Source organism: Rhipicephalus sanguineus, chromosome 1 (genome assembly GCF_013339695.2).
Source record: "Rhipicephalus sanguineus isolate Rsan-2018 chromosome 1, BIME_Rsan_1.4, whole genome shotgun sequence".
In the NCBI taxonomy this organism is placed as follows: Eukaryota; Metazoa; Arthropoda; class Arachnida; order Ixodida; family Ixodidae; genus Rhipicephalus; species Rhipicephalus sanguineus.
In genome coordinates this window covers 253,864,593-253,886,063 of record NC_051176.1, presented here as the reverse complement: position 1 = coordinate 253,886,063, position 21,471 = coordinate 253,864,593, and the positions used below count along the sequence as shown (strand labels likewise).

General features: G+C 48.7%; 1 protein-coding gene across 1 annotated transcript; it reads right to left on the bottom strand.

The window, feature by feature from the left end:
• Positions 1-1,635: 1,635 nt before the first annotated feature.
• Positions 1,636-21,350, bottom strand: LOC119387962 (uncharacterized). The gene is made up of 3 exons (XM_037655556.2): positions 21,117-21,350; positions 4,397-4,532; positions 1,636-1,959 (listed from the first exon to the last, which is right to left on the bottom strand). Exons 1-3 carry the CDS (start codon positions 21,145-21,147, stop codon positions 1,749-1,751), a joined length of 378 nt encoding a protein of 125 aa, XP_037511484.1. The 5' UTR covers positions 21,148-21,350; the 3' UTR covers positions 1,636-1,748.
• Positions 21,351-21,471: the final 121 nt, after the last annotated feature.

Below are 21,471 nucleotides of genomic sequence, written 5' to 3'. Positions count from 1 at the left end.
CTTCTATTTTATTCACCGCTATTTCAAGTTCATGTGGGTCCTAGTTCACAGCCGACGTTTGCAGAACAAGTCCGCAAACGTTACTGTATTTTCTTTCTTTTCCTAGGCGTCGCATGCTACTACATGCGCGGTCTCGTAGACTGGTTCTTCTTCCACCAGCAATCTCGAAGTGGTGAAGCTTTGGTCTATGAATTTGTTGATGACAGAGAGCGGCAAGTTCACTGGAATGCAAACGGAACGATAATTAAGGAGCATTAAAAAAAAGGCGTCGCATTTGCTCACGTTTTGTGTGAGCACCAAACGAAACGAATGCGCGGAATAAAGAAACATAAGCATGCAGCGGCATTTGCCCGCTGAGAAGACCGATCAATACATAGTGCGAGAGCGAGACAACATATCAAATGACATTGAAACGTACCCGAATTTGGACCAAAAAAGAAAAAAAAAACACTGAATCGTCCGGACGGCAGATCACAAAGTTGCCATGCGCACCGAAGCCGCAGTTGTAAGGAAATTGTTTTTGAACTGCTCTGATAGCGTCCGCGCAACAGTAGTTGTTTGTTTACTCACAAATTCTCATATTTTGCGGCCTAAAGTTCACAGCGCGGTGCCAAAATGCGCTCGTAGCAAAAGCGAAACCATCAGTACGAACATACATGCAGACGCTCATACATGCAGAGGCACCGTCAGTCGTCGCGAACCCGTGCGATCGCTGGCTTGGGGCTTCTTTCTGTTATGATCCGTTTGATTATACAGGCAGTCTACTCTAACGAGATATTTCACATAGTTTGCGCTCAGCGAGTGACTACCTTTCACGCAAGAAGCCGGTTCAGGGGTCTGCAACGCGGTGACAGCGTGAAGCGGGTGCTCGGTTTTCTGCAAAGAGACAGCGACTGTAGACTATCTTGTGCTTTCAGTTCGTCGAAAATGATTACTTTGACATTAAAGAACACAGTTCATTTTGAAAGTACTTACAGAAATGCCCTGGAGGGCTTCCGCGAGGTGTTTTTGTAGAGCGCCGACAGCAAAACCTATGGGGAGCGCGCCGGCGGTATCCTGCCTAGCACGCAATCGAGGCGCGTCCGATAGAGGGCGACTCCGTAACTCCTCGAGGCCAATATACACGCGCACATACAAACGCACGCACAAACATACATAAAGTATAATTGAACCCCCCCCCCCCTCCCCTCCGAAAAAAATTTCTGGCTACGCCCCTGCTTCAAGGGTTGTGATCACGCCTTCTTGGCCCTGTCAAGTCATTTCGGTAAAAAATGTTGAAGAAATAAACGGCATCATATCGTCCGTCGTATAATATGGCATTTTATTCGTTCTTCGATTCCTTCAGCTGAAGCAAGGAAATGGCATATTCAAGGTGCTGCTTCCTTCTCCCCTCCCCCTCGACAGAAATCTTGTGTGCGCGCCGCTACTAATTCTACCTGAAGGGTATATGGAATAGTTGTCATACGTCTGAGATCACTCATAGTAAAGTGCGATCGAAACGTTCAAATGCGTTTTTTTTTTGTACTTTTGTAATTTGAGCAAGCATAAACTATTCAAGTAAGTAAATGGAAAAACAAGGGACTTTGAACGCAGCTGTCTACGTGCATTATTTTTGCTCGCTTTCTTCAACAAAGCGTAGAAGGCTGTCGCTAATTGCTCTCTGGACAACGCTCGCGCGTTTCCTTGCCAGGATTTCACGCAGTGACTAGTACATCCAAGTCCTCGCGGAGATCGGTGGTCAATATAGGTCACGGGCGCTGCGCTGCGCGGGCCCATAGTGCCACGGGTGCGAGCGCGATAGCCAACGGTGCTGTGGCTGCGCACCGGGCGCCGCCGGCGAAGCAGAAGTGAAGACCTTCGGCGCGCACGTTCACCATCATCTTGTGGTTGACCTCTTCATCGATGTTGTGGCAGCCGGCAAGGAGCTCGCTCATGCAGAACCTGTACTCCTTTACCAGTCTGCGAGATAGATAATGCCGCATGACATCCTCTGCCTCCGCTACATGGTAAAGGGCAAGAAATTTCATTCGGGCTTCGATAAGAAAAGCCATGGCCGTACCCAGGAATTTTTTTCGGGGGGTGTTTCTGCGTAGAACGGCTAACTTTGGCAACTGGTGGTCGCTGCAAAGGCGTGCAAGTATTGTAGTATCACCCGAAAAGTTACAGCATGAAAAAATTTCGGGGGGTGTCAGAACCCCCTCAACCCCCCCTTAGTTACGGCCCTGAGAAAAGCTCTGTGGCATGGGCTGCGCGCAGGGGCCCCCCGAAAATTTTCAGTTTTGCTTGCGTATATATACATGCGCACATGCAAACGCACGCACAAACGTACATAAAGTATGGTTGAAAATTTTCAGTTTTGCTTGCGTATATATACATGCGCACATGCAAACGCACGCACAAACGTACATAAAGTATAGTTGAACCCCCCCGACAAAAATTTCTGGCTACGCCCATGGCTGCGCGCTACGTGTCAGTATAACTCCGCACCTGTCAGGTACTTGATCAAGCTCGTGGACGAGTGTATATTGAACTCTAGAAATGAAATTAAAATATTAGGGGCTCCTTGCGTCATCTAAGTATACCATTCTAGTTCAACGGAAATATTGCACTTCGCTCCTTCTTCTAGCCACTCGTTTCTGTCGAGAAAACTCCTCATCATTTCCCTCACCGGCATTTCATCCATACATTAGATGCACGACGCTCTATTATGTTCCGCAATCCGTGTGCATGTTTACTTAATTTTCGTGCAAATAAATGTTATTAGTACCGCTTTCTAATACGAAAGCGTAACAGTATATTTTTGGTGGAACGTCTGGCGGAAGCACAAAATTACGTTGTCTTGCGCTGTGTGGGCTACCATAATATAAACTTGATAACTTTGTCTACGACATAGCTCATCCTTTCATCAAAGGCTGTTTGGCGTAATCCTTTTCTTTATTTGTAAGGGAGAGAGTTCAGCGACAGCGATCTCAGTCACATCGCTTGGCTTTGCCCTCGAACTGGTTTTATGCTTTAAAGAAACACTAAAAACGAAACGATTTTTCTCATATTAGTAAACTACTCTTTCACGATACCAAAAACACCACGCTTGCTGCGAGAAGGCGCTTAGTAAGCGAGAAAACGCGCGAAAAGAAAATGTGGGCGGCGACGCCACCTTGAAGTTTCCGCACCATTCGCCGTGACGTCACATGTACATAGTTCCTAATTGGTAAAAATGAAGTACATTGTCCTCTGAGGAGGCCATAGACACAACATACTAAGTTTGGGGAAATTTTGTTGAGCCAATGGCGGCAAAATACGATAAATACGTTTTGAAATCGTGACGTCACGCGGGGAGATTTCGGCGCGAAATTTATAAATGAAAGTTTGAACTTGATTTTCTCCTCTATTAATAAATCTATCATGGCAAAATTAACGACATTAGAGTCCTCAGAGTATAATTTATTATTCTAAGCCGATTCATTATTTCGCTTTAGTGTCCCTTTAAGATGCAGTTGGTAATTTAAGACCGAAAAGTAGGTGTCGTGGCCGCGTTAAAGCAAAGATATAAGAAGACGTCAACTTAGCAAGTGAATCTGCGATCCCTTAGCCCTGGTATCGTGCCGTCCCAGCCGAATGCAAAAACGCTAGTGTACTAAATTTTAGGGTGCACTTTAATGAATCCCAGATGCTCAACATTAATCTGGAGCCCCCGAACTACATCGTGCCTTATGATCAGCTGGGGGTATTGGCATGTAAACATAGAATGTATTTTTTAAAATTTATGCAATAGACTAAGCAATAAATATTTAAACAATTGATTAGGGAATTTGTAGCAATAGGCGTACTTCGCCCACATACCACTAACAGGGGCGTAGCCAAGGGGGGGGGGGGAATTGGGGGGTTCAAACCCCCCCCCCCCCCGAAATTTTTCAGTTTTGCTTGCGTATATATACACGCACACATACAAACACACACACGAACATACATAAAGTACGGTTGAAACCCCCCCCCCCCCCCGAAAAAAATTTCTGGCTACGCCCCTGACCACTAACTCCGGTAACAAATGAACTGTATCGTGATGTACGTTCTCACCAAATTAGATCTCAATGGCTCTTATTATTCCAGCACAGATAGCTAGGCCGTTTACGCAATGCACTTATAACGCTCTGCATAGAGTGGCACGACCATTGAGGTTGAATAGAATGAATAAATAAATATTTACTGAATGAACCGATCTAATATAGCGTTTCTTTACATGTGCACTCATGAATGCGATTTCCTGGTTGGCCGCCCTGGTGTTAAGGCATGGCATGCGTTGTGCCGAGCCCCCTATTATATGGCCATCTTTCACTGTTTTTAATTCCGTAGAGGCACTAGTCGCGACGTGATCTCGCAGTGAAAGGCTGCAGCGTACCTGCAAACCATCTGCCATCCTTGACTTGGACTGTGCGGATACGCGTCGTCGTTCACAATCTGGGCCGCCTCCCTTGCATTCTCCAAATTGCGATCGCATAACTTGGCCGTCCTGCTGACGTAAGTCATATTGCACCCTGCGGATCAAGGGGAGACAGTTGGTCTTGCTTTTCTATGCGGGCAAATAGAGACACTGAAACACTTTATGAACTGTGGGAAATCACTGCCAATCTGTACGTAACTCTACCGTGAACTAACTTTACCCTGCTGCATGTAGTAGGAGGTACACTATCTCGCACAACACATCGCTTTATAGTTCCCTGCGGATTTCCCCGCTCCGCGCTCTTTTGCCGCGATACGTTACACCAGCGTTACAGCCAGAGCGACGAACGGCCCATAGATGCAAGCTGTTGTCCGGTTTGCCAGTTGCGTGAGTAGCATTGGTTTTGCTCGTGACGATAAATTATATATTCGCTCCGCGTAAGGAAGAAAATTTATGAAACTGTTAGGACGGAGAGAGCGCTGCTATCATGCGTGCTCCAGCTGAGGGGAACTGATAAGTCGAGGGGAATTGGGGGGAGGAAAGAAAAACATGGCTGATCCCTCTGTCACAGGAATCGGTATAACACGAAAGTGAAACGGTGTCTTCACAGAAGTAGTGCTTATTGTGTAGTAATATGCGAGAGTTTGTACAACGTCTATGGATGTTTGGCAGCTATATATAGACGTCAGACTCTGCCCAGGCGGCGCTGCGAAAAACACCGCCACCGGCGCCCTCATCGTTGCCCTGGCACTAACTTGGTAGTGCAAAGAGAGCCGCCCGCAAGCGAATGTGCATAGGCCGCAATATAACGTACCCTCCTCTTTCGTTGGTGTCGAGGCGCGGTTTCCTGAAAATCAAGGACCTGGAAAGCTTCTTCTGCCAATCCACGCTTCAGAAACAAAGGAAGCTGATCAAAGCGAACTGCGACTACAATGCAAATAAGTTTTAGTTATTCCCGCGCGCTGCAACTCGCAAGTACAAGCGAGCATCGCACGACACCGAGTTCGAGGCAAGCCCTCCGACACCCGTTCTCTAGAGCCTAAATGCGTTAAAATCGGGTATATACGTATGCCACAGCGATAAAGTGCCTACATACACGATCAATTTACTTAGCTATGCATCTTACGATCAGTGGTACAAAACTCGGTTCATCAGGGGCGAATGGCTCCGGCGATTTTCGCCTTTTCAGTTGCATTCTCCCTTAATTCATCTCTCGCTTCCTGTGCATTGGAGTGTTTTATTACGCATCCTCAAATGGTCACTTGATGGTCGTCTTCCGTTTGTATGTACTGCAAATGGGGATACGTGCGTGTCCACTTTCGCGGGGTACAACCAATTCATCTCTCGCTTCCTGTGCATTGGAGTGTTTTATTACGCATCCTCAAATGGTCACTTGATGGTCGTCTTCCGTTTGTATGTACTGCAAATGGGGATACGTGCGTGTCCACTTTCGCGGGGTACAACCAAAGGCAAAAGCGTGGCCTCCGAGATAGCTACGGCAACCGCGGAGGACACGGGCGAAACAAACCTGAAGGCGGTCACGACCAACATTCTGCGATTTACTTGTATGACGCACGTGGTGTCAGCTAGTAAACCAGAACTCTGAGCCTTCAAACGTACATACGTCCGCGATGCTGTGTTGTGACGACCAACTCGTCGCGGTGTGCGTATCACGCGTCTCCAGTCTGCCTCTAGCTGCTCGAGCAGCTAGAGTGTTACACGACAAGCACGGCGGTGAGAGCCTCTGCTGAGCTTCATAGTCAAGGTTACCACGGTTTTGCATCAGGGCTACGCAAAACAACAGCAGAGCCACACATTCATGCCACCGGCTGTGGAGAACGCGGATACTTCGCTTACCCAACAACGCTCGCAACGGCCCGTATCGCCTTTTCTTCTTCGTACGACAACTATGGAAATCGGTAAAACTTAACGTTGTTATTCAGTCTTTTACGTCCGTGGCAATTCACAACGCAGCAGTGCGTCTTTTGCGGAGTTTCTTCGTAGCGTGCGGAGGGCTCTCGTCTGCTGCTGTTTTCGCCGTCGTTCAGGCGAGTGATCCAGCAAGCATTTCACGACGGCTCGGTGGCGCGTCCGACTAGCGGAGAGCAATTCACAGCTCTCGTTCTGAGTGCTAAATGCGCAAACACACGCGATATTAAGCTCAATCGTTGTTTCGCACTCGCTAGTTGCACCTGGTCCCATAGCAAACTGTGCGAGAGAGTCGGTCTATGCACTACTCAATACTTCTCCGACAGGTGGCGCCACACATCGCCGGGGACTCGAATTTAGTTAGATGCGACACGGCCGGGCTAGACCGCACGCGCGCGCGCGTGCGGTCTAGCCCGGCCGTGGATGCGAACACCGCCGCGCGCCCCGATCCAGGTGGCCGTGGATGCGAAGAAGCAGTCAAGGAAAGGGTGAGAGGCGACAAACGAGTTTTAATAGGGAAGTTCCCGGGACGCGTATTATGATTTCCTGGCGCGGCAGCGCACGCGAGAGAGAAAAAACAGAGAGCGAGGAGGACGCCAGCGGCCCCTCCGCGACCGCTTGCGCGCTATTGGTTCTCCTCTTAGGGTCACGTGGCTGGGCACGCGAGAGCGTTTACGAACGCACGCACGCACGGAGTAGTGTTTACGGCTGTTCCATCGTACGGAAGCACCCTCCTCCTAGCCACGCCAGCCAACGTTACTAGAACAAACTCAGTTTCAAAGCTCCGTATCTCCGCCAGCGGAGGAGGGCGGTCCGAACGGCGGTCGCGAGAACTAGCGGCGCTGCAGTTCCGTCTTGCGCCACTATCGGCGCGTCGTCTGCTGCCACGCTGCAGTCCGCCGCGCAGTTGCCGCGAGCAACTGCGCGGCAACTTCACCAGCGATATCGCTGGAAAGTTCGATAGCGCCTGTATAAAAGCCGACGCGCTTGACCGCTTGTCAGTTGATCGACGGTCGACGCTGTGTTCTCCGCTATTAGTGTATTGCTGTAGTTTGACTTTCAGTTTCCCGGCCACAAGTTCGGCCAAATAAATAGTTTCATCTCGGAACTGCTGACTGCTGCCTTCGTCGACGTCACGACCCTGCGACTATATTTGAGCTGTCTACATTGCGCTTAACTTCCAAGCCTAGGAGTTTCTAAGCGAATGAGGGTTTTCAGCGTAATTTTTATAACTACCACCACAATTTTAGCCGCTGCCGTCTTATCTAGACCAAGAACAACCCAACACGTTTGTGAAAGCCTTTATAGTGTACAAAGAAGCGTACTTACTCGAGATACAGAAACGTTCTAAAGAACTGTACTCATGTTTCTACAATTTATTGAAAAAAACTTTCTCGAAAAACATCACCAATGCTGAGGGGAACAGCGCAAAAAACGGGACGAAGAAAGATTGAGCACACGAAACGTTTCTCCGTCCCGTTTTTTGCGCTGTTCCCCTCAGCATCATGTACCAACTGGCCCTTCAAGAAACCCTTCTGCAGTCACCAATGCTTTGCAATGTTTGCAAGACACGTTTTCGCGACGGTTAAAGGGATACTGACCCAAAATCGGAAAATTTTACGAGAACTCGGTAAATGAAATCTCAGTGTGCGATTACGTGGAATAGATGTCGTCTCTGAGCAATTTTTTCAGCGGATTGTTGTATTTTCGGTGTCTCATCTTTCTACGTCGCATCATTCTACGGTGCCTTAAACAATTCGAACAGATCGGCCGTGCTGTGAGCACCGAGCAGTTATTCGCGCATACTCTGTCGCTAGAAGAGTCGTCAGTATTCAACTTCAGTTTTTCAACTTCACCGAGCAGATGTTCCATGCCCGCAGCACTTTTTACACTGTACGACAGCGGTTTGCGTTTCGTGCTGTAGCCGTTCACTACGCAGTTAAACTGCTCGTCAACTACAACTATTTTTTGCACAAGTAAGTCTCCGTAATAATAATAATAATATCTGGGGTTTAACGTCCCAAAACCACCATTTGATTATGAGAGACGCCGTAGTGGAGGGCTCCGGAAATTTTGACCACCTGGGGGTTCTTTAACGTGCACCTAAATCTAAGTACACGGGCCTCAGACATTTTCGCCTCCATCGAAAATGCAGCCGCCGTGGCCGGGATTCGATCCCGCGACCTTCGGGTCAGCAGTCGAGCGCCATAACCACTAGACCACCGTGGCGGGGCAAGTAAGTCTCCGTTCCCGAAGCAAAGTGTGGGATTGGGCTAGTTGGTATTCCATTATTAAACTGCTCAGCGCAAAAAATTTGACACGGCACACATAGAAAAGACGAGGACCAGCGCTGGTCCTCGTCTTTTTTTTGTGTACCATGTCAAATTTTTGCGCTGAGCAGCCCGTTCCCGAGCCGGCGAGTGTAAAATATTCCGCACATCTTGTTCGATACCTCGTCGTAAAATCTCTCGAAAATCTACTACTTTGAAGGCATAGCGACAGCTGACAACTGATCGAATGTCAGTGTGATGCAACTCTCAGTCTCGGGGGCGTATATAGGTAATCGCCTGCCTTTCGTTTTGCTGTTCTATTTCTGGCGGCTTCTCCAAACTGGGCACTGGGCTTTCGCGGGACGCCGTGCGTTTTTTTTTTTTTTTTTGGGGGGGGGGGGATTTGCGCCTAAACCCCGAACATTTTGGCTTGGAAATCTGGTGTGGAAGTGCTGGGAACAAGCGCGGCACGGCACCGGGCGCGATTTCCCACTTTCCACGTGGGATCGAAACTTCTTGTCCCGCAACGACACGACGATAGTGCTTTACAATGTCGTCACTCTCAAAATGAACGTCACAGACCTTGTATTTTGCAGTAAGCTTTCTATCTTTGCGATGCGAAGCTTGAATGGCGTAGGACCTTTTGGAGGTCCGAAGAAGCGTCATGAAGCGGAGTCGTCGTTGCGGTAGCCGCTCTTGCAGCCCGGCGCAAAGCAAGTCGGCATATCGCACTGTGAATCTGTTCGCCCTCGTTACGCTTCGTACATCATGCACGTGTCTTCGTACAAGACGCTAAGCCTGGTCAAGAACAGTCGCAATAATGACGAGCTAACAAAGCGCAGACGACGCTGTAACCCACGTGCGCTCGTACATCGGCGGCGCAGATCACAACAAGCGCCAGCCGCGGGAGCTAGACGTGACTGCAGCGCCGCTAGTTCTCACAACCGCCACGCGGACCGCCTCTCCGGCGGAGCTTTTAAACTGAGTTTGTTCTAGTAACGTTGACGCCAGCCACGCGCCAGATTCGCGCCACGCACATGGCGGACGCTCAAGTACGCGCGCCTGTTCCGAGTTCCGCTTGCCCATCTCACGTTGAGCGGGTTTCAATAAACGTGCTTCCGAGTGACATGTTGGACACGAGTACGCCTACGTGCGAAATAAATGCCAGATCTCATAGCCCATGTAACATCGAACAGGTTTCGATGAGCACGCGGACGTTCACGCGTGAGTTAAACCCAAGTTCTAACTGCCCATCAAACGTGAAGTGCCTCCGCGTCGACCTGTGCACCGACGGCGACGCACACGAGTGGATCGCCAGCTACAGTAGGAAAACCAACACGACATGGATCGTCGACAGGGAAACCCGAAATCCAAAGAGGTAAGTTCACGTGTTCGTTTCTTCTACAAGTGGTGAATAGGCCAGTCTAATAATAACATTTGATGATATCGACGCCGATTGCGAAAATGCTAAATGCGAAAGAGCTAAATGCTCGCTCATCGTATCGAAAGGCGCGACGCTAAGGGTGACCGCGTGGTCTAGGACGTACAGTGACATGTAGAAATGTTAAATGGGGGCGTAAACACGCGAAAATGGACTATCGAAAATGCAAACATTACATGGCCGCAGGCCCGTAGCCAGGGAAGGGGGCGGGCGGGGGGCCCGCCCCCCCCCCCCCCCCCCCAATTTTATGATATATGGTGTTTTACCGAAAATAAATAACGGAAATAGACGTTTGCTCAAATAGTCAAAGTTTTCAGCAAGTGGGCGCACCCCGAAAAAAATTCCTGGCTACGGGCCTGCATGGCCGTATGCTAGGGAGGTTAATGCTTCAGCAGTGTGTTGCTTGCGTCGCGATCCTATCTGCCACTCAAACTTTTGAACGAGCCAAACGTGCGACAGGGCCGCAAATAGGAAAAGTTAGTGATAAAATCTTCTGCAGTTAAGCATGGTTCAATGGACGCGGCTATTTTAGGCATGGCTTTCCAAAAATGGAAAATAATCACACAATATCACCAAAATTCACAGTGAAAACAGAGGCCTCTTGGTTTCAGTTCATAACAACCTTTCAAGTACACTAACCGTACCAGTCGTTGACAGTTTCGCGGACTTCAGCAGCGGCATTTCCATGCTGCAGCTGCGGCTTTAGTGCACAATATCATTGCAGCATTCAGTCCAAAACACAGCGTCGCGCCTTTCGATACGATGAGCGAGCATTCAGCGCTTTCGCATTTAGCATTTCCTCGATTGGCGTCGATATCATCAAATGTTATTATTAGACTGGGCCTATTCGCCACTTATAAAAGAAACGAACACGTGAACTTGCCTATTTGGATTTCGGGTTTCCCTGTCGACGATCCATGTCGTGTTGGTTTTCCTACTGTAGCTGGCGATCCACTCGTGTGCGTCGCCGTCCGTGCACAGGTCGACGCGGAGGCACTTTACGTTGACACTCGGAACCACGTTGCCCATCGAAACTACCGAAAACCCGCTTGCAGGCGCCCTCGGTGCCCTCGGCGCGCGTATCTGCGGCGTCTCGGCGTGGCGAGGGGTGCTTCCGAACGATGGAACAGCCGTAAGGGACTATACACGCGCTATCCGCAAACCCGCTCCGCACGTGGCGGGACACCTGCCGCCCGCAAAAGGGAGGAGGAAAAACCGGAAAGATGCCAATCGTCGCACACGGGGTACCGGTTTTTCCTCCTCCGTTTGCGGGCGGCAGGTGACCCGCCACGTGCGGAGCGGGTGTGCGGATAGCGCGTGTATAGTCCCTAAACACTCCTCCGTGCGTGCGGAAACATGCTCGCCAGCCCAGCCACGTGACCCCAAGAGAAGAGCCAATAGCGCGCAAGCGCTCGTCGAGGGGCCGCTGGCGTCCTCCTCGCTCTCTCTTTTTTCTCTCTCGCGTGCGCTGCCGCGCCAGGAAATCATAATACGCTCCCGGGACATAGGCTGGGATCAGTGATGAGACAAGCTAGCGCAAAACTCGCAACTAAGGCTAATGGACGTAACCTCGTGATAATCGCGGGAGGTCTAAACGACGTCTTGAATGAAGAATCAGCCGAACTAGCGACCACATTGGCGAAAGGGGTCGATGACATGCGCGCCATTTCCCCTCAGGTGCAGATAGTGGTATGCACAATACCGGAAGTACCAGTGAGGAATATCAACTTGCAAAGAGCGGTTGTCGACGCAAACAAAGAGATATGGCGAATTAGTCGAGAGAAGGGCTTCGAGGTAGTGGATATAAACAGGGAGGTGCACAGGTGGGGCGGTTTCCAAAGAGACAGAATTCACTTCGATAAGAGGCTTGGTCATGAGGTGGGCTGGCGACTGGCAGGACGCACAGTAGCTTTTTTGGGGGGCACGCGGGCTCTTCGGTGCCCAGGGTAGCTTGTAATGAGGAAAACAACCAGGGGGACTCTTTGACAGGCAGTATAGCGAAAAACCAGAGAAAATGTAAAAGAAGGGAGAAGGCGCGTGTTGCAATTAGTTACATAAACATGCAGGGTGGCAGAGAAAAGGCAAAATGGTTAGAAATTGAGGAGCAGTTAAGCAAGGAACAGATAGGTGTTTATGCGGTTACAGAAACACACCTTAGAGACTTGGAAGAGCCACCACATATTGACAATTATATTTGGGAAGGATGTAACAGGATCACATCAGAAAGGAGAGGTGGGGGTGTTGGAATGCTAATCCATAGCAGAACAAAATTGGATAGAGTGAAACAAACGTGTTCAGAGCACATGTGGGTTTCGGGCACAGTAGGTGGAAAGAAAACGTGGCTAGGTGTAGCTTACTTGTGGACGGGGAATAACTGCAGAGAAAAGAATCTGGAGATAGTGAAATGCATAAGCACCGATATTAAAGAATTTGGTCATGATGCCGAAATAATCCTTCTAGGGGACATGAACGCTCACATTCATGACCTCGACGGATATTCAGACACCAATGGCAAGTTATTGCTAGATCTCTGCGAGCAACATAGTCTTGAGATAGTTAACGTGGGACCTAAGTGTGAGGGACAGATCACGTGGGAAGTCGGAAACCGGCAATCGAGCATTGATTATTGTCTCATGACAGAAGGAATATATCACAAACTTAGAGAGATGAGAATAGACGAGGAAGGCATTAACAGCTTGGGTAGTGATCATAAACGCATAATATTACAAATGGGATATAAAACTGATAATAAGGACATAGAATCAAAGTTTGGCAGCAAATGACAAACAAATAACAAATATAGCCGCAAGAGTCGAGGAAAAAGTAGACGAACTACCAGGTAAAGACTGGAAGTATAGTGAGCTGCTACATATAATCACAAAAGAAATGGAAAAAGAGAAGAAAACTATTTGTCGGAAAGGAAAGAGAAAGCCAAAAAGTTGGTGGAACAAAGAAATCCAGGAGGCGATCGAGAAGCGACGTGAGGCATCACGGAAGCACAGACAAGCAAAAAAGGAGAAGCGGCCACAGGATGAAGTCAACCAAATATGGGAAATATATTTAGAGCGAAAATCCAATGTGCAGAAATTAGTCGAGGCAAAAATTAAAGGTGAAAGTGAACGCTGGATGACAGAGATTCGCGAAAAGAAGAAGGCGGCGCCTAGGATATTTTGGAGCCACCTAAAAGCGCTGGGTAGGAAGTCTGTCACAATGCAACAACATATGGTAGATGAAGGAGGAAATCAATTGGAAGGGTATGAAGCGCTAGGTTACATCCGAAAGATAACAGCTGATTCGTTTAAAAAGGTCGCCCAGGGGATTCCCCCGGTGAGTAAAAGTACGCAAAGAAGTGCAACCCAACGTACTAGAACAAACTCGGTTTCAAAGCTCCGTATCTCCGCCAGCGGAGGAGGGTGGTCCGAACGGCGGTCGCGAGAACTAGCGGCGCTGCAGTTCCGTCTTGCGCCACTATCGGCGCGTCGCCTGCTGCCACAGCATAAGTGTCTCGCGGCAACTGCGCGGTAACTTTATTATTGCACTAGTTAGGTGGATACTTAGGTGGATATGCATAAGGTCGTCTGTATGCATTAGCCCGCGTGCGTTGTTCACTGATTGGCTAAAAATCGATGTTCAGTCTATATTTGAGCTGTCTACATTGCGCTTAACTTCCAAGCATAGGAGTTTCTAAGCGAATGGGGGTTTTCAGCGTAATTTTTATAACTACCACCACAATTTTAGCCGCTGCTGTGTTATGTAGACCAAGAACAACCCAACACGTTTGTAAAAGCCTTTATAGTTTACAAAGAAGCGTACTTACACGAGATACAAAAACGTTCTAGAAGAATAGTGCTTATGGTGTCCATAGGCGTGCGCACAGGGGGGGGGGGGGGGGGCAGGGGGGGGGCGCCCCCCCTAATCACCTAAGAAGGGGGGCGCTAAATCTGCCCCGTACCATTGACCCTTCTTGTCACATAAGAGGGGGGGGGCGCAAAATCTGCCCCATACATTGACTTAGTAGAGTGGGGGGGGGGCGCTGCGATGAACCTTCGCCTCCACCCCCCCCCCCCCCCCCCCGATGGGGAACCCTGCGCACGCCTATGATGTTGTCTACAATTTATTTAAAAAAACTTTCTCGAAAAACATCACCAGTGCTTTGCAATGTTTACAAGACACGTTTTCGCGACGGTTAAAGGGATACTGACCCAAAATCGAAAAATTTTACGAGAGCTCTGTAAATGAAATCTCACTGTGCGATTACATCGAATACACGTCTCTGAGCAATTTTTTCAGCGGATAGTTGTATTTTCGGTGTCTCATCTTTCTACGTCGCATCCTTCTACGGTGCCTTAAACAATTCGAACAGACCGCCCGAACAGACTCTGTCGCTAGAAGAGTCGTCAGCATTGACTCCTACACACAACTTCAGTTTTTCAACTTCACTGAGCGGATTTTCTATGCCCGCAAAACTTCTTACACTGTACGACAGCCGTTTGCGTTTCGTGCTGTAGCCGTTCACTATATGCAGTTAAACTGCTCGTCAACTACAATTATCTTTTGCACAAGTAAGTCTCCGTTCCCGAAGCAAAGTGTGAGATTGGGCTAGTTGGTATTCAGTTATTAAACTGCTCAGCGCAACAAATTTGACATGGTACACATAGAAAAGACGAGGACCAGTGCTGGTCCTCGTCTTTTCTATGTGTACCGTGTCAAGTTTTGCGCTGAGCAGCCTGTTCCCGAGCCGGCGAGTGTAAAATATTCCGCACATCTTGTTTGATACCTCGTCGTAAAATCTCTCGAAAATCCACTGCTTTGAAGGCATAGCGACAGCTGACAACTGATCGAATGTCAGTGTGATGCAACTCTCAGTCTCGGTAGCGTATAATAGGTAATCGCGTGCCTTTCGTTTTTGCTGTTCTATTTCTGGCGGCTCCTCCAAACTGGGCATTGGGCTTTCGCGGGACGCCGTGCGTTTTTGGGGGGATTTGCGCCTTGGTCCCGAACATTTTGGCTTTGAAATATGGGGTGGAAGTGCTGGGAACAAGCGCGGCACGGCACCGGGCGCGAGTTCCCACTTTCCACGTGGGATCAAAACTTCTTGTCCCGCAACGACACGACGATAGTGCTTTTACAATGTCGTCACTCTCAAACTGAACGTCACAGACCTTGCATTTCGCAGTAACCTTTGTACCTTTGCGATGCAAAGTAGGGTCTTTTGGAGGTTCGAAGAAGTGTCGTGAAGCGGAGTCGTCGTTGCGGTAGCCGCTCTTGCAGCCAGGCGCAAAGCAAGTCGGCATACTGCACCGAGAATCTGTTCGCCCTCGTTACGCTTCGTACATCATGCATGTGTCTTCGTACAAGACGCTAAGCCTGGTCAAGAACAGTGGCAAAAATGACGAGCTAACAAAGCGCAGACGACGCTGTAACCCACGTGCGCTCGTACATCGGCGGCGCCGATCACAACAAGCGCCAGCCGCGGGAGCTAGACGTGACTGCAGCGCCACTAGTTCTCACGACCGCCACGCGGACCGCCTCTCCGGCGGAGCTTTTAAACTGGTGCAACCGACGAAGATGTAGTACCAGAGAATTTCAATTGGAAGAAAGCCGAAGGAAAAATTCCTAAGCGCACTACACCGGGCTTAGATGGGGTTCCCGTCAGCCTCATTAACGAACTCGGACATAACACTAAAGAAGCACTGCTGAAAGCCGTAGAAAAGTGCTTACAGGAGAGGGAAATACCAGACAGTTGGCGAAAAAGTAGAATGAACTTAATCTATAAAGGCAGGGGAGAAAAGGATAACATTCGCTCGTATAGACCGCTAACCATTACATCGGTGCTATACAGGTTGGCGATGCAGGCAGTAAAATTAAAAATAGAAGCGTGGGTAGAACAAAATGATATTTTGAGAGAACTTCAGAATGGGTTTCGAATCGACAGGCGGTTAGACGATAATCTGTTTGTTCTTACCCAGTGTATAGAAATATCGAAAATAGAAGACAGGCCCTTATACGTAGCTTATCTAGATATTACCGGGGCGTATGACAACGTTAATCAGGAAATTTTGTGGGATATACTGAAAGCAGTGGGCATAGGTGACGACTGTATACAGCTTTTGAGGGAAATATACCGAGAAAATACAGCTTGTATAGAATGGGAAGGAATAAGTAGCAAGGACAGCGTTCAAATTAGCAAGGGGCTGAGACAGGGATGTCCTTTGTCCCCGCTGTTATTCATGCTGTACATGGTGAGGATGGAAAAAGCGCTAGAAGGTAGCAACATTGGATTTAATTTGTCACACAAACAGGTCGGCACGATGGTTGAGCAGAAGCTTCCAGGTCTATTTTATGCTGATGATATTGTCTTATTTGCGGACAGTCAAGATGATATACAGCGACTGCCAGATATATGCGGAAGGGAATGTGAGGCTCTAGGACTAGGATTTAGTGCAACAAAATGCGGATTGATGGTATTCAGTGATCACGAAGACCATGCGGTCTGTATACAAGGCCAAAAATACCGAGGGTAAGGGAGTACAAGTACCTCGGACTATGGGTAAATGAGGGGGATAGATATATGGTGGTACAAGAGAAAGCATCGGTAGCAAAGGGAAAGAGGAATGCTGCAATTATGAAGCACAGAGCTTTATGGGGGTACAATAGGTACGAGGTGCTTCGAGGGCTGTGGAAGGGTGTGATGGTCCCGGGGCTTACGTTTGGGAACTCAGTGGTGTGCATGAAGTCAGTGGTACAATCAGGAATGGATGTAAATCAAAGGACGGTGGGCCGCCTCGCGTTGGGCGCTCACGGGAAGACGACAAATGAGGCTGTAAAGGGTGATATGGGATGGACAGGCTTTGAAGTGCAGGAAGCTCAGAGCAAAATGAGATTCGAAGAGAGGCTGAGGAAAATGAAGAAGAGTAGATGGGCAGAGAAGGTTTTCAGGTATTTGTATAGAAAAAGCGTTGACACGCAGTGGAGAAAAAGAACTAGGAGGCTCACTAGTAAATATGCCGCTAGCAGTGCGGGCGATATGGCAACAAGGAGCATTAAGCGGAAGGTCAGAGAGGCGGAGAGGACTTATTGGATGGCAGCGATGGAAAAGAAGCCGGCTCTGAGTAACTACCGAAAAGGAAAAAACGAAATAAGGAGGGAAAGGTTTTATGATAATTCAAGGGGAAGCGCTTTACTGTTTGAAGCAAGGTCGGGCTGCCTTAGAACGCGTAGTTATAAAGCGAGATTCAGTAACGAAAAAGAACAATGTACATGCTGCGGGGGAACTAAGGAAACGATGGAACATGTACTGATTGAATGTGGCGATATTCACCCAGGTATACGTGTGGGCACGAGTCTACATGAAGCCTTGGGTTTTAGGGACAACAATGGAAAGCTGAACACGTCCGCGATAGAAATAAGTAAGAGACGGTTAGAGTATTGGTGGCAGAAAAGTAGAGATAAAGAACAAAAATAAATAATGGGGGAAAAATAAGGGCATTCTGCCTTAAGAGGCAGAGAGATAGACCGTGAATTTATATTTTTTTGGTATAATAACATAGATTTAATCAATGTAGATAAGGTATTAGGCCAACATGAAACAAGGTAGCTTTTTTTTTCTTTTTTTTTTTCTTCGAGCCTGGTGGCAGACATGTCACCGCCCCGTTACAAAGGGGACGCTCATAGCATCCATCCATCCATCCACTCCAGAGTCTGACGTCTATAAGCACCGTTTGACGTGAATGCACCTGCGTCGACACATCATCAACATCATCTCCACCGCGACGACTAAAGCCCGTGATCATGATTTAACCGTTGTGGTAGCTGACGTTTTTAACATACACCTGGACACAACGTATCGTGAATAACCGCGCAAAGATGACATCAACAAGCACATAATAAACACTGGTACTCGATATGCACTTCTTCAAAGCGGCGTCAATTAAAGAGAGAAACGTCACGGTACGCGCTCCCAAGTAATAGGGTAACCTACGCCTGTGCTAGAGTACACTGTACCTGTGCTCATGCATACACTACCACACTGTGCTTCAGCAACACGGGAAGCAGAGGTTCGTCGCTTGAGCCGCGAAAGCGCGCAGGCGTTCGACGTCCCGCTGGCCTCTGTCTCGCTCCGCCAAGGCACTACATTCTCCCATCGATATCGTTGCTTTTCTACAGCTCTGACTGCAGCAGTTTTATTAATAAGTCGGTGCTATCGCACTCGAAGCAGTCGGCAGCAAAACACCGTTGGGGCACGTGGAATCTGCACTACTCCGACAACGAGCCGTCACACGCTAACACGAAGCGAAAGTCAAACAACGCAACTGCGTCTAGGGCGGCTTCCCGATGCTAGCGCGGCCAGTGTTTTTCGCTGGTATCGAGACGCTTTAACCATGGCCTCCGAGATTGCGCTCCGGCGCCCAAGCTCGGAGGCCATGCTTTAACTGCCTCGTCGCCGAATCGTTCTCTACAGACGCTAATAAGTATCATGCCGCATTACTTCACTTCATCGCTTACAGACGGCGGCACCGCCCCGCCCGCCTAGCCCCGCCAACAGAGAGCACAGTCCAAGAGAGAATGGTGAGAGATATAAGGCGCGTTTGTGAATATTCGTGTACTGCCTCTGTAGCTTCGTCGATAGAGCGCCCGGCTCTTGTCGTCGCGGGCCAAGAAGTCGTAGGTTTGATTCCCGACGGGGGAACTTTTTCCTACAATTTTTTCTTTCTCATCTGTTAGCGTTAATTTTATTAACGTCATATCCGTGACGAAAGTACGTCACTACACTCTTGGTGGACCGCGGCATAAAACACTTTCGTGTTAAAAAAAAAACGTTGTGCTCATTATACACTGCCGTTAATACTATGTTATTTCCGGAACTACTTCAGGTATCTATCCACTGAAAGCTGTCGCACTGATTCCAGCGTGTTTGCTAGGATTCCAGATAGTTTCAATGCCCTTAAATGACTGCTAACAATGCGACGTCGCGAGGGCAAGTTGAAGTCTAATGCATCTTGCTGTCACAGCTCGATGTCGCAACTCATGCGTTTTTTTTTTTTTCAAAGAAGCCATGGGGAGCGTTTTTTGGTACAGTATGGTAAGGGTAGGGCACGCGCGTAAAACCCGTTGGACGTGAGTGGATCGTCACGACGCACTTGATTTTGAGTGCTCCTCCATGGTACGAGCACGCCTCATGTTCGCTGGAAGCGTTTCTCTCGCAAAGCTATGATACATACCAGTTCCTTGCTGGCAAACAATATACTCTATACTCTATACGTTTAATAAAAATTGTTTTAGCACAGCACATGAGGTTTCGTGTCCACCATGGACGAGGAAATAAACTATAGACTTCAGGCACAGAGATGGTTATCTAAGCGGATTGTCAACCGGATCTATAATGAAGAAATTAATGGGGTCCTGAACCACTTTTCCAAGTACTTATAGGTTTACCTCAAGAATCGATTGCCGCAAAAATTTCTCGAATCCGTCAATAACGAGTGGAGTTACAGAGATTTGTCGCACGCTTTGAGCGCTTTCTCTCTTCTCTCGTCCCGGCGAGCGCGCTGGAAGCTACACAGGCAGGGATGGCACGGGGGAAATAAGTTACGTCAGCGCGCGTCATGACCTTAAGCGCGCGTTTCCTCTCGCCCGTTGTGAATCCTGGCTCACTAGTATTGCTACTGTGCAATGTTAGCAGACTATCCCCTTCAACGGCAATGAGTACAATTGTACGCATCAAGTGTGAAGGCGCGTCGCGCACCGCATGTTTCTTCAGATGGCTTGAAACGCTGTGTACGTGCACATTTGCACAGGCTTCCCGAGTGGACATCTAGCGCTCACTCAACTTCATTGTGCTGCGTATTGCTGCAGAGGATCACTTCGCTGGAGACACTACCATGTTCGACGATTGTTCGACGTGCCGCGTCGCGTTCTAGGACCGACGTCAAGATTATTATTTTTCTGTGCTCGAAACGAACACAACCAAAAAACAAACTGGGCATTCATTTTGAGCCTAACACTAGGTTCTTTTTATGCAAGAATGAAGCTTGACTGATTGCAGAATAATTAGATATATAACTGCATGCTAATTGTGATTAATTATTGAAACGCACTAAAGAACATATCTCATTTCCTTGGAATCTGATATCGAGTGCCTTAGAATTATGTTGCGTGAGTTTGACGCATTTTCAGACAGTCCATCATAATTGGCGCCTGAAGTGTCTATGGAGCGCGGCGCCGTCACGGGACGGCGCCCCGTGGAAAGAGGCGCATCTGATCCAAACGCCGCTCTTGATTTATGTCTGCTATTGGCCAATAGCACGCTGTCTGTTGTTCGACGCCAAACAGCACGCGCCGGTAGCTCTGAAGAGAGTGAGCTCTGTATGAAAGGAAAGCGCCCGAGAACCGCGCACGACTGCGAGACTCTAGCTGAGCTGTTCATAAAAAAGTGTCTGCTTTTCGCAGGATGTGTTTCTTCACCAAGCCCGAGGAGTGGCTCATGACCCTTTAAGATGAACCTATAGTTCATTATATACCGTGTGCTATTACTGTCTGGTTAGAGCACAGTGCTGGTATAAATAGACTTGATGGTTTGAGATAACTGCCTGAGATAACTATTCAGTTTCAATGAAAAATGTAGTCTCACTTACTCCGTGTAATAAAGAACAATATGCTTTTAGTCACTTTATCATATTGCCACATGCCATTATACATATTAGCCATCCACCCTGGCATGTACGCGCTTGGGCTAAAACCAGAAAACGTTTCTGGTCTGTCTCCGAGAAAGACGTGGATCCCTGGTCGTCTCTCTCATTTCGCCCGTATATAGTGTTACTGGAAGAAGTACTAGGTACATGCACCTTCGTTCGCAAGTTTCAGCCATCACTTCTAGCACGTTACCCGTAGCCGGGAGATAAACGGATACCTGCCGAGCTATGTGCTCTGTGGGGCCGTTTGATGAAACGCTGTGCGGAAATGTGGCTACAGCGCTAGGACGGGACAGCAGGAGATAAGACACAAAGGCGGCGCTGAGCACAGCTACTCGTATGCTGACCTTGATAGTCCCTGCGGTCCTCTTCGGGCATCAGAAACAGCAGACGATGCCAGAGGAGTTGCGTAGTCCGCGAAGCGAGGCGAAACTGCCGAAGGAAGAGCTGCCGTCCCCGCCACTGATTCCGGTCCCTCACGTGCTATAGCTCGACGCACTCCCTGTGGAGGCTGACATGTAACCACGCCTCGGAGCGCAGAACGCGGCACGTGTCCAAGAGGTGGACTGTGGCCCGCGTCGACTCACCTACCAAGAAGGAGACGTGGCCTGCTCAGCACCGCGCTTGTGTCTGTTGTCCCGCGCTAGCCTGTTCCCCGAATTCAAACTTTCCTCTCTTACACTCTCCGCACTAAAAGGATAA

Excerpts from the sequence above, each read along its gene's own strand:
- LOC119387962 (XM_037655556.2), bottom strand. The coding sequence starts at position 21,147 with ATGCCCGAAGAGGACCGCAGGGACTATCAAG. Across the intron at positions 4,533-21,116 it reads GGACCGCAGGGACTATCAAG|GGTGCAATATGACTTACGTC; the intron begins GTCAGCATACGA and ends CTTGATCCGCAG. Across the intron at positions 1,960-4,396 it reads GGATGGCAGATGGTTTGCAG|ACTGGTAAAGGAGTACAGGT; the intron begins GTACGCTGCAGC and ends TCTATCTCGCAG.